The 13,114-nt window shown below is 41.5% G+C and overlaps 1 protein-coding gene across 2 annotated transcripts in view; it reads right to left on the bottom strand.

Annotated features, from left to right (window-relative positions):
* Nucleotides 1-13,114, bottom strand: part of TNKS (tankyrase) — a 210,897-nt gene that overhangs the window by 53,314 nt on the left and 144,469 nt on the right. Inside the window, exons 14-16 of one of the 2 annotated variants that reach the window (XM_083174989.1) lie at nucleotides 8,737-8,882; nucleotides 6,438-6,603; nucleotides 5,064-5,283 (exon numbers count right to left, since the gene is read on the bottom strand). In XM_083174989.1, coding sequence (XP_083031115.1) covers nucleotides 5,064-5,283; nucleotides 6,438-6,603; nucleotides 8,737-8,882 — 532 coding nt within the window. The remainder of the gene's footprint in view (nucleotides 1-5,063; nucleotides 5,284-6,437; nucleotides 6,604-8,736; nucleotides 8,883-13,114) is intronic. The other variant, XM_083174993.1, reaches the window with a different exon arrangement.

Raw genomic sequence — 13,114 nt, 5'->3', positions numbered from 1 at the left:
CGCGCTCAGTGCACTAAGGACTCCCTCCCCCCAAAACCACAGCCTGATGCTCAGACATGATGCAAGTGAAGCGTATATATATATATCTCAATATACACAGTGCAAACAATTGTACAAGCGTTTATACAAAGTCAATGCACCCAATCACTTAGCTGTCTGTAGGTTTCAACTGCGGGGAAGCGATGCCCAGGAAATCCAAGTCACTCTGCCAGGATCAATAAGCCAGCTCAGCTCCGCTGCAAGCGTTCTGAAAGGCGCCAAAGTCAGAGTGAAGGAAGAGACCAAAGTCCCTGCTGCTGCGGGGTCCGTGACCTTTTGGCGCCAACCACCCCCAGCTAGCCGCTCCTTAGGTAGGATTTCCTTGTTCCAGTATCTCCCCCTCAAATGGGGACCACTTGGAACATGCCTGTCACAGCGCTGCTGTCCTCTCAGTCAGGAGCTCAGCGTGTAAGCTCCGCATAAAATGGCCGCCGCCATCACGGAGCGCCTGTCCCCCATGATCCCCACCTAAACGTGGAGCCGGTTTCAGGCTACTCCGGAGCCCAGGCAGCCTCTTAATAGAGGCTGTAAGCGCAGCACAGGGAGACCAGACAGAGTCTACCCTGTGCACAGAGAGCTGACAGGACGCGCTTCTGTCAGCTCCTGCTGCGCTAGCAGTGTGAGGATTCACTATGAAAATCCTCACACTGTGCCTACCTAGCTAGGGTAATAGTTAATAAAATAATAAAAATCCCCTAACTACTCTAATTCTTCGGCTGCTCCTGCAGCCCTTTAGAATAGCACCCACTCCAGTGGGCACCTAACACGAACTGAAGAGTCCAGGGATGCAGTAGGGGAGGAGCCTACCCTCTAAAGCTTTAGGATAGGTGCCTGGCTCCTTCGGACCCTCCTACATCCCAGTGTTGAGCTGTGTCACCAGGACCATTGAAAGAGAAAAGGATTTTTTTTGGAAAGGATTAGTTCTGAAACTCAAATAACAGATAATTAACAAGGTGTTATCAATATTACATGAAAGATAAAAGCAGATATACAGTCAAGACACCAAAAATAACTTGAATAAAATACAGCAATAACAATTTGGCATGGCAGTAAGAATGATAAGAAGTATACATGCAAATCTGAAAATATTGTAAACCGTCTATGACAGAAGTGTTTCAGGACACCACAATATCTACATTTTCCCAACAAATAAACTACCGCACACCAGGTAGTAAACCGATGTACCAGAGAAACCTAGTAAATGCTTTATGCAATAAAAGTAATGACGACAGCAAAATATCTGCAATCCTAACAGGTGGTTATGGAAAGCATTAGGCCTGCAGAGTAAGACCTATTTGGATCCTCAATTGTATAATAAAATAAAAACATAAACCAATATGAGACATATTTCCAAGTGCTATGTAGTTGCGAGAAATTGAGATATAAAACATAAACATGTTAACCATAGAAACTGTGTTTGAAAGGACATAACGTTGTTTTTAGTTGTCGGAGATTAGCTAAAAATTCCACTAAGGATAAAATGGGGACCCAAGGTAATATATAGGGTACACACAATGGCCAGTATTCAATGCTCCCGATTCACAGTTTTTTCGGGGAACCGGGCTGTTTTCACTCCTTGCGGTGAATTTTTTTTCACTGAAAATATGGGATTCACCCTATTCAATGTTCACTGTTCGCCAAAAGCGAACAGTGAATGCCAGCCAGTTCTCCGGTTCATGCTCGCCGCAATTCGCTGGTGTATTTCAATGGGGTTTTCACTGGGATTCGCCGAGAGTGTATTCAATGCTAGGATGGCGAATTGCTTTCTCCCTGATTTTTGCCATGATTCACCATTGTGCATTCGACATCTTTTTAAGGTGAACTGGAAAGTGATCTTTTAAAATAAAGGTTTTTTTTTTTTTTTTTGGTGTAAAAAAAAAAATATCAGATTTTTTCTGCTGTGAAGGGGCATGCTATTTTTATTCATGAGATTGAAGCACATTAATATATATTTAATTTTATTAAACTTTTTTTATTTTTTACACTTTCACCAGCCAGGAGCCGCTCATTAATATTCATATATTCACTGCATTCTGGTCCCGATCATTACATACGCAGGATCGGGACCAGTGAGTGCAGCGGCTCCTTATCCCAGCCCCCTGCCAGCTCTTGGGGGGCTCTTCCTGTGTCCCTGCAAGCCCTCTTTCACCCCCTCAGTGTCCGGCGCAGGCAGGGAGGATTCCATCTCCCTGCCTGCCGCCGTCCATCCGCTCCCTGCGACGGTTAAAATTTGCCCCCAGGGGCTCGTTGCCCCTGACACGTTGAATAGGGTGACAGGGAGGGCTGGCAGCGAGTGCTCCAGTCCTCCGCAAACCTGCGAATGTGCAGCGAATCCTTAACAGGATTTGCTGCACATTTCGAAAAACCAGCATTGAATACTGCACAATGAGTAGCACATGGGGGAGAGAAGCAATTACAAATAGTTAGTATACAGTACAGGGAATACTAGTTGCATAGAAATGGGCGTTTCCTATTATATTGTAGTGCCAGTTGCATCAAACACCACCCCTCAGGTCCATGGTGACTTGCTTGAACCAATCAATCATTTTTTAATTTAAAATGTGCATCTTCATGCCAAATAAATCTACTGTGGGGAACACAGGTGTATTGCTAGGGTGGAGATTTGAATAGCCACAACTTGTGGTTAAAGTTGCAGCCTAGAGTCTCTAGTACAGTGTGAGCAACTATACTCTGCATCAGCGATGTGACTAATAGAGGGTACACACTGTGAGATATGCACTATTTTTCAATTAGATTTTGCTTATAGAAGCAAAATTAAATCAAACATTTTATTAGCCTTCCAACCCAACACGCGCTCCTGGGTAGTGGAAATTAAGTAGAAAAAAATGTCTTGGCAGGCAACACTATCTAGTGGAAATCTAATAGTACCTTGATGGCTAACCTTGACACTCCAGCTGTTGTTGAACTACACATCCCAGCATGCTCTGCAGCATATTTAGCATGGCCAAATAGCAAAACTGAAGCATAGCATGCTGGGATGTGTAGTTCAACAACAGCTGGAGTGTCAAGGTTAGCCATCAAGGTAATAGTAGATCGTGCACATCTAATGTGTTCACTGATGCATTCGATTCAATTTCAATCTCCTGCCTGAAGGATCAGGAACACAGAATGAATTGAAATCGAATAGTAAATTGAAATGGAAAATAGTGAAGATAGAGGGGAGTATTCAATGCCATGGCGAGCGCATGGCAGCGAATCCTGTTTTTGATTCGCAGTGCGCTCACCATGATTTTTCACTCCCCTTCACTTCGCTGCCAGACGCCAGCCCACACTATTCAATGCGTCAGGGGCTCGCTGCCCCTGACGGCGAATAGTGGCAAGAGTGACGAATCCCCCTGTGCAGATGCTCCATGCCTGTCTGGAGTCTGCAGGGGGATGGGAGGGACTGGTGTCGCGGCAGGGGGGGGGGGTCGCGCTGATGCAGGCGGGAGCCTCCGCACAGCCTGGGGACAGGTCCAGCAGCAGCAGAGCCTCCGGCTCAAGCAGTCCCAGCGCTGACATCACCGTGCTGTGGCTGCCGGAGTCAGAGGTCTGCTACTGCTGGAGCCGTCCCTGTCAGCTTGTCCCCCGCATATCTCTCCCCCCTCCCGTCCCCTCACCTCACCCCCAGCAGAAGGGCTTGCAGGGTGCTGCTGGGGTCGGAGCCGCTGCACTCACTGGTCCCGATCATCGGGATCAGTGTGCAGTGAATATATGAATATTAATGAGCGGCTCCGGCCCCCTGCTGGCGAATGTGTAAAAAAAAAAAAAAAAAAAAAAATATATTGTTTAAAAAAAAAAATATATATATATATTAAAAATATATTCATGTGCTGCAAGTATATGAATAAAAATAGCATGCCCCTTCATAGGAAAAATATTCTGATTTTTTAACACCCAAAAAAAAAAATTAAACACGCTTTAATTTAAAAGATCACATTACAGTTCACCAAAAAAAGATGACGAATGCTAAACGGAGAATCATGGCGAAAATCAATGGAGAAAGCAGTTCTCCATTTGAGCATTGAATACACTGTCGGCGAATTCCACTAAAAACCCCATTGAAAATCACAGGCGAATTGTGGAGAATAATTTACGGCGAATCGGCAGACATTCACTGTTCATTTGTGGCGAATTGCCTCCATTGAATAGGGAGAATTGTTTTTTCTAACAGAAAATTCGCCGTAAACCCAGCGAATTGCCAGATTCACTGAAAAAAAACGGCGAATCTGAGGCATTGAATACTGGCCAGAAAATGTGTAGATTAGTTGTGTCAAACTCATGGCCCTCCAGCTGTTGTGAAACTACATGTCCCAGCATGCCCTGCCACAGTTTTAGCAATCCATTATATACAATCTGTGGCAGGGCATGCTGGGACGTGTAGTTCCACAACAGTTGGAGGGCCATAAGTTTGACACCACTGGTGTAGAAAAAACTTCAGAACAGGTCACATAGGCCAAATCTAATCGATTACAAAAATTGCACTTTAAGATACAAAATATAGTATAATACGAAAACATGGTAAATGATCTATAAATACACATCTGTATGTTTTGATGTTATGCATCCTTTTACTTTAATCCCTATAGAACAAAATATTGCCTTAGTAGTCAGCATTTAAATATGCCTCTAATGTGCAATAGAAGCTTCAGCGAAAAAAGTGATTTCACTTGTAATTACTTGAGAGATCTGGACAAGGGAGACCAATCTCAGGATCAGGGGGATCCCGGGATTAGTCAGGGAATGCACTTTTTTTTTAGATGTCGGGCAGCGCTGAGCACCTGCAGCAGACTGCTCGGACTTGGCTACCCAGGTCTGTGTGCAGTGTGATGTGACTTCAGAGGGCACGCTGCGCAACCCAACTCTGGGCTAGTTTGCCCAATGCCACCCACCTGCAACACATACCGCAATAAGAGTCACTGTGGGCTGGGTAGGAAATAATATTTTGACATAATCACAACATAAATGTGAAGTAGAAACAAAGACACACAAAAGCATGAAATGAAGTTTATGCAGATTCATACCTGCTAGATGAAGGGGTGTGGAGTTTCTACCCTGGGTGTCCCTGCAGTTGATGTTTTCTTGTGTGCAAAGCTTCTGCACTCTGGCTAAACAGCCCTTTTTTGCTGCATCCAGCAAAGCTGCATCTCCTCGTAGCAAATCTTGAATGTCTGTGTCTCCATCTTTTACCAGATCTAGTGGTGTGTTCCCATCCCTGTTTTTCTTTGTTGGATCAGCCCCATGCTGGAAAATAACACAAAATAGCTTAACATCAATGACAAATATTTTTAATTTAAAATGTCTGCAGGGCCACTCCTCTACTTAAACCTTGTCAGTACTTGTGACCATGGTCTGCTGGGGAAGACCGACCAGTAAAAGTGCAGTACAGTGTTCATTTAGGTTTGGTATTTCACCACTTGCTGTGCGTACAACATATTAGGAAGCACTAAATATCTATGAAATGCGCATAATCTGCATAATGAGTGCCTAACATTGCAGGGGACCTTCAAGGTATACAGTAGATACTATGTGGGTATTTATCAAAGGTTGGAAAGAGATAAACATGTGAGCTAAAGCTTCTACCATACATTTTACAGACTGTGGGGCAGATTTAATAAGCTCGGTGAAGTGATAAAGTGTCTGGTTTTTATCACCGGCCAATCAGCTCCTAACTGTGAAGTTACAGACTTGGTTTGAAAAATGACAGGTAGGAGAGCTAATTGGCCGGTGATAAAAACCATACGCTTTATCACTTCACAGAGCTTAATGAATCTACCCGTTTGAAAAATGACAGTTATGAGCTGATTGGTTGGGTCATTATAACAATTGTATCTCTTGCGAAGCTTTGATAAATAACCCCCTTTGTCATAAAATGAATATATTATATAGAACACAATTACATTTTGCATTCCATACATCATTTGTATGGTAAATAAAGCAATCTACATTTAATGGAGTGTGGTACACAAAAATATCATCAGTAAGACACTTTTTACAATTGGTAGTTTTAATAAGCTACCAAAAGAAACCAGACTAAAGCCAACTAAAATAACAAAAATACTATATCTTTACTAAATCTATTAGGTACACTTCAAAATATTAAATGTGAAAAAATGATCAGGTTATGAACAATAAAATATTTTGGAAATTGTAAAAACGTGTCCATATTTTAACCTTTAATTAGAAATAAATGCTGCCCTTTAAAAACGCCTGAAGAGGAAACGTGAAGCATGCTACATTTCCTGCCATTAAAACATTACAGGGAAGTATATGCTTCCAATAACCTTTTAGACTTTTTGCATTTGGAATGATTTTCCAACAAATATCAGTGAAAGACGTAAAAAGCTATTGCTAATGAACTTTAACAGAAGCCTCAATAAACTATTTTAGTGTCTTACCTTCAGTAGTAGTTTGCAAATCTCATATTTTCCTTTAGCAGCAGCTTCGTGTAAGGGGGTAAATTTCCAGAGGTCTGCGACGTTCACAGAAGCCCCATGCCTCACCAATAGCTCTGCTACCTCGTAGTGTCCATAGGAACAGGCATTGTGTAGAGGAACTAAACCACTGACCAATTAAATAAAACAATTAGTGACAGCAATAACTGGTTACTTGCATTAAAACACAATAAAAAGTTTTGCTGCAAGTATTTTTTTTATATAAAATTGCTTACACTAATCCTAATAAAGTGCTATGGAGTATGCAGGCACTACACAAAAAAAGTTAATAAATAAAGGAAATGTTTTCCAATCCTCCCCCGCCCCCACTGATTTTTTTTTTTTTGTGTGCCTTTCCCATTGGTCAGACAGTTTCCCTGAAATACCTGATCATACAAATAGAACATTAACCCTTTGAGTGCCAACATCAAAATATCGTCTAAAAATGCCAACATCTCTGAGAGATGTGCAAAACATTTAATAAAAATGCCAGGGTTGCTCATTGGTTATATGAAGTCAAATAAAAAAAATGTGGTGTAAAAAAGATTAGATTTCCTACATAAGTTAAAAATTACAGGTCATTATGATTAATAAAAATATGTTTGCTTAGCAATTTTCACACCAATTTTGACAAATTCTCTTTGCACTCAAAGGGTTAATAAACCTGGAAAGCTTTTGTTACAGCAGGTCATTGCATAGGAGTACATTAATTTAAAAAAAAGGTACAAGCGGCCAGAGATTCAGGACTAAAAACAAAAATTACAGCACTACAGTAAATAGTACTATTGTGGATGAACCATAACATATAAATTATACGAATATAGTCTATTACCCAGATAAGGTAAGAGAAGTTACTAGCCTAATAACAAACTGTGTTTAAAAAAATACACGGTACTTGTATACTATCACGGCTCCCATCGCATGCCATATGTAGTGTTTTTTTTTATTAATTTGTAGTAAAAATCGCATGCCATGCGATGCAATGCGATTTTGATCACAATTAGTAGCAAATATGTTAAATGCACCCCAAATGTCTTTTCTCACACTGTACCACCCACACTATCAACGCCAACCCGAAGCGTGGCGAGCGCAGCGAGCCCGCGGTACGCATCCTACAATTTTTTCATAACCCCACTATCCACGTCAGCGTGGAGTTGATAATAGAAAGTGTGGCGAGCGCAGCGAGCCACCGAGCCCGAAGCGTGGCGAGCCCCGTGAGGGGACGCGGATACCTGTGAAGGTATCCGCGTCCCCTCGCCACGCTTCGGGCTCGGTGCGCTCGCCACACTTTCTATTCTCAACTCCATGCCGACGTGGATAGTGGGGGTATGAAAAGGTCGTAGGACGCGTACCGCCACCGCTCGCCACGCTTCGGGTTGGCGTTCATAGTGGGGGTGCTACAGTAACAAATGCCCTTTGGGGTGCATTCAACATGATTTTAACACGTCAATGATTTCTGTGAAAAATGGCATCGCATGCCATCGATTTTTTCATATACGATGCACATCGTGGGAGCCGTGATACTACACAAGTACCAAATACACTTAAACTAAAACCAATAAGGCAGCGCTGCGATATAAATAATAATAATAAAAAAATTGGTACTTGTTTAGTTTCACGGCGGGGCAGCATGGCCGCGCACTACTTCTGGGTTTGGCGCTCGCCAAACTTTCTAAAATAAACTCCATGCCAACGTGGATAGTTCATACCTCCACTATCCACGTTGGCATGGAGTTGATTTTAAATAGTGTGGCGAGCCACCGAGCCCCGCAATGGGACTCAGACGCGCGGCCATGCTGCCGCCGTGAAACTAAACAATTACCAAAAAATTAGAGGAGTACTCATGGAGCAACACTGTCTACTACTTGTTTACATATCCATGACTAGTACCCGTGATCAGCATTTTATACTACAGACTAAAGTATCTCATATACAGTACGATTGAGAAAGAAAAATTAATGGTATCAACTCAGTTTTCAATACTACTGCATCACATTGAGGGCCAGATTCTCTAAGCTTCAAAAGTGAAAAAATGGAGAGTGATAAACAGCCAGCCAATCAGCTCCTGTCTGACATTTTTTCAAACACAGTCTGTGACATGGCAGGTAGGAGCTGATTGGCTGGCTGTTTATCACTCTCCATTTCATCACTTCTGAAGCTTAGAGAATCTAGCCCTTAGATAATTAACATAGAATAAATAATTCTCCATTTATAGTTAATTATTTTCCAAATGTCAAAAGAACCTTAATATATAGTTCCCTACCCCTTATCTTTGGCATGCACATCAGCACCATGGTGTAGCAGATACTCCACAACAGAGACCCGGTTATAGCCAGCTGCAAAGTGTAATGGGGTTGAATGGCGACCTTCTAGATCCCTGCAATTCACGTTCTGAGGGCTGCATAGCTGCTGTTAAAAAAAAAAAAGATGTAGGAAAAAGGAAAAAAAAATGGATCACTTACTATAAAAAAAATACAACTACTAAAAGACAATTTGGTGTTTGTGTATTAGCACGGCGCCCACGATATTAACTCGTACGACGTATAATCGCATCGCATGCCATACACCCGATGCTATTTTAAATTGTATAAGCCCCCTATACGATTTTTAATTGTATAAGCACCCTAATGGGGGCTTACAATGTTAAATGCACCCCCACTATGAACGCCACCCAAAGCGTGGCGAGCGCAGCGGTACGCGTCCTCCGACCTTTTCATACCCCCACTATTGGGGCCACTTTTAACATTGAAAAACCCATTAGGGTGCTTATACAATTTAATAATCGCATAGCATTGTATATGCGATACAATGGCATACAATGCCATACAAGGCGATGGTTTACTATTTAAAATTGTATAACATGGCCTGCCATTGTATAACATGGCCTGCCATCGCATAACATCGCATGCCGTATGGTCTGCGATGCAATGGGTGCTAGTACACAAGTACCGACAATTTGTATGCGGTTACTTACAAATACAAAGTTTTTATCAGTATCTTTCTGAATCAAATGCACTCATGCTTGTTTGGCTTTATATAAACTCAAAAGCATAGTCTGTATTATGCATCCTGAGTACCATGAAGTGGATTTCAGATATGTTCTTGCCAATTTATAGAATTCACTTAGTCTGATCTTGGAACCTTTCATTTGTAAAATTATTTGCTCTTTCAGTATGCGTGTTGCAATATCTTTTATGATACACTATACAGAGCCAGATTTCCTGGCGATACCCTAGAAATCAGCAGCTATTTATAAGGAGTGGCACTTCAGACTACACAAAGTTGAGATGCTCAACTACAGTTTAAAATAGAACAGCATTCCCATAATCATGGCAAGTGGAACATTTGCTTATTATTACATTGCACCGCAAAACGTAGATGGTTACAGTTTTATTTTCCAAAAAACTGTACCAAAAAGCCATGCATAGAACAGTCCACAAGTTCATGTCATATAAATCGCATACATTTTTTTTTCTGAAAATGTAATGCTCACATTATATATATATATATATAAATGAGATGTCGTTTTAGTTCAGGCAAACCAGAATTATGAAACATTTACCTAAGAGGCATACACACAAGGCGATGTGTGCTTAGTGATCTGTGCTGAGCCATGTAGGCCAGGCAATTTCCCTTGAACTTCCTGGTGTCTAGATTGTCCAAAAACATGTAGCAATGTGTGCTAAGCTCTCTGTGCGAACCAGTGTTTTGTATACACTTGCTACACGATCTAACCCAGGGGTGGTCAAACCGGTCCTCAAGATCTGCCAACGGTCCATGTTTTCCAGATCACCTAGCTCAGTAGTTTCCAACCCTGGTCCTCAAGTACCCCCAACAGTGCACGTTTTCCAGGTCACCCAGCAGGTGCACAGATTATTCAGGCACATTTTAAAAGATCCACAGGTGGAGCTAATTATATCACTTGTGATTCTGTGTGGAGACCTGCAAAACATGCACTGTTGGGGGTACTTGAGGACCAGGGTTGGGAACCACTGACCTAGCTGGTGCACAGCTGTAGTCAATACTAACGGTCACTTTCAAACCTGCTGCATTCATTCCTACTATAGATCCACAGGTTGGGTGGAAAACATGCACCGTTGGTAGATCTTGAGGACAGGTTTGGCCACCCCTGATCTAAACATTCTGCATTTTATTACATGTAATACTGCTTGAAAAACAAGGGGATTTGCGCACGTTTTTTGAATATATTGGTTGTAAAATGCTTCAGTCACAAGTTTGACTAATAGCTCTACTAAAAATATTTTCTTATTGTTCCATGATGAATCCAAGTTTTAAAGCTTCTATGCTTTTTTTTTTTTTTTTTAGAAATACATGAAATATATTTTCATATGTGATAATCTGATAAGATACACCTACATAGCACACGTTCTAAAGTACCCAGTTATTTTTGGAAAACCTCTCAGCTGTGTTTCAGTGATGCTAAATATATGGAATAAAAAGCCTTGAGCTGAACACTCTGGTTGTCATGGTAACTACTAACTCTGTCAAGACAGTTTCAGAAAATTCATAAGGAGTTACTTCATTTAACAAACTAGAACATCTTCGAATTAGTAGCAGAAACAAACTGTAATTATGGTTTTCATCACAGCATGAACCTTTGTCTTTTTATTTTTTGTAAAACAAGGAATAAATAAGCGTAATCTGGTACTGTTCGCTATATTTATGCCACCCACTCCATCAGGTTTCTCCCAAACAGATTATATAAAGTAGTTTTAGCCTGGCTAAATAAATTCAGTGAACTGCAGCAGTAGAGTTGAAATTATAAGCAGATGTTTGATCTATCAACACAGAATGTGGGAGGGGTCTGAGCACAGACTGAGGTGGAGGGAAACTGTAGTTTGCAGACAGAAAACCCAGAAATGGGATCTTGGAACTATGATGTCCAATAATAGGCACATTAAAATAACTCGGGGCTGAATGGGGGCAACCAGTGGCGCTGCTTAGATTGTTCACCTGTGTAGAGTAACTGAAATGGATTTTCAAGCTTAGAGTGGACGAATATAATGACTGCTTCACACACCGGGAAGTGCAGGAACACAATGAAAAACCGGTACACCATGGAAAGCCAAGTAGCACTTCAATGTGCAAACCAGACTTTACAGCTTTTCCTGCTGCCTGGCTAAATAAACTCTATCACATCTTTGAATAAGATGCTAGGGTGGGACATGATTCAGTGGCGCTACATCATTTAACAAGTAATACAAATATTAAGGTTAAAGAGGGATTAATCAAATTTTTATTTTTCTGAACAGACAATGGGATTAGGAATAAGTAAATTGACCCTTTCATTTTCAAGTTATGGATGCAGATCTGAGTGTTCTTTAACCTGTCTGGATTACCCAATGTACATGAAATGGACAAAAATTATTTACACAAGTCCATAAATTTGATCATATAAAAAAAGTTGCCTCATGAGATGGTTTTCCAATGTCCTGAAATAAGTCTAATAAAGAACACAGGAATGTTGAATGTTTTCCAAAAAATATTGACGTTAGACAGTTTGAACCACTATGAATTGTGGCTTACATGATATATGTACAACTATTTTTATGTTTTTAATTTCCCTACTGGTACTAGCAAAGCGTCTAAAAAAAATTGAAAAGTGTTGTTGTTGTCCATAGCAACTATACGTCTATATTGCATCCGAAAAAATCAAAGGCATAAATGATAGCTACAGTAGAATCGGATTAGGTGTTATGGCAAAGTTAGGCAACGCTCCCCACTTTTCATGTTTAGAGGCTTAGTACATTTACATTACCCCTTTAATGGTCTTCCTACATTTGTGAAAATACAGTACAAACTTGGCCAGGAATTCCAATATTTTACAATAAAAAATTCTAATTGTCTCCCCTTCAATTAAGTCAGACCAAATGCATACCAACCTCTTACCAATGATTTATCATAATCTATTTTATAGCTCTCCAATTTGCCAGCTCAAGCTGGGTGCACACTAGGTGATAAGTCGTCTTATAGAGCGGATCGGAATGACACAATGGCGCATGACAAGGACAGTTTGTATGCCGGATATGCGTGCCATCATTAGTAATGTCTTTTGGTCAACCATGTTTCAGGGTAGAAAGAAGACATCTCTAGAGCATTGCCTCCAGAGTGTCCACCCCCGGTCACCCCCCATATATCCATCATCTCAAAGTTATATTTCCCAGTTGGTAGAGGGGCCCGTTGGATTGGCTTGGTATACTGATCATCAAGTTCAGGCCTGGCCAACCTGTGGCTCTCTAGCTGTTATGAAACTACAAGTCCCAGCAGGCCTCCTTTCCACAGTTTCACTAATACTGAAAGCTAAAAGTGTGGCGAGACATGCTGGGATGTGCAGTTTAACAACAACTGGAGAGCTGCAGGTTGGCCAGGCCTGGTCTAGTGTATACCCAGCTTGGTACTTGTGTATTATCACGGTGCCCAATTAGCATATGTTTTTTACGCGCGGCACGATTTTCCTATGTAATTTATTCACTGCTGTTTTTTTGCCTCGTGGGGGTGGCGGAACGAGTCCTCCCGACCTTTTCATACCCCCACTATCCACGTCGGTGTGGAGTTGATTGGATATAGTGTGGCGAGCGCACCAAGCCCGAAGCGTGGCGAGCGTAGAGCGCCCCACGAGG

This window comes from Crinia signifera, chromosome 1, assembly GCF_055691185.1.
Source record: "Crinia signifera chromosome 1, ASM5569118v1, whole genome shotgun sequence".
Lineage (NCBI taxonomy): Eukaryota > Metazoa > Chordata > Amphibia > Anura > Myobatrachidae > Crinia > Crinia signifera.
The sequence above is the reverse complement of the archived record's forward strand: the minus strand, read 5'-3'. Positions and strand labels throughout refer to the sequence as shown.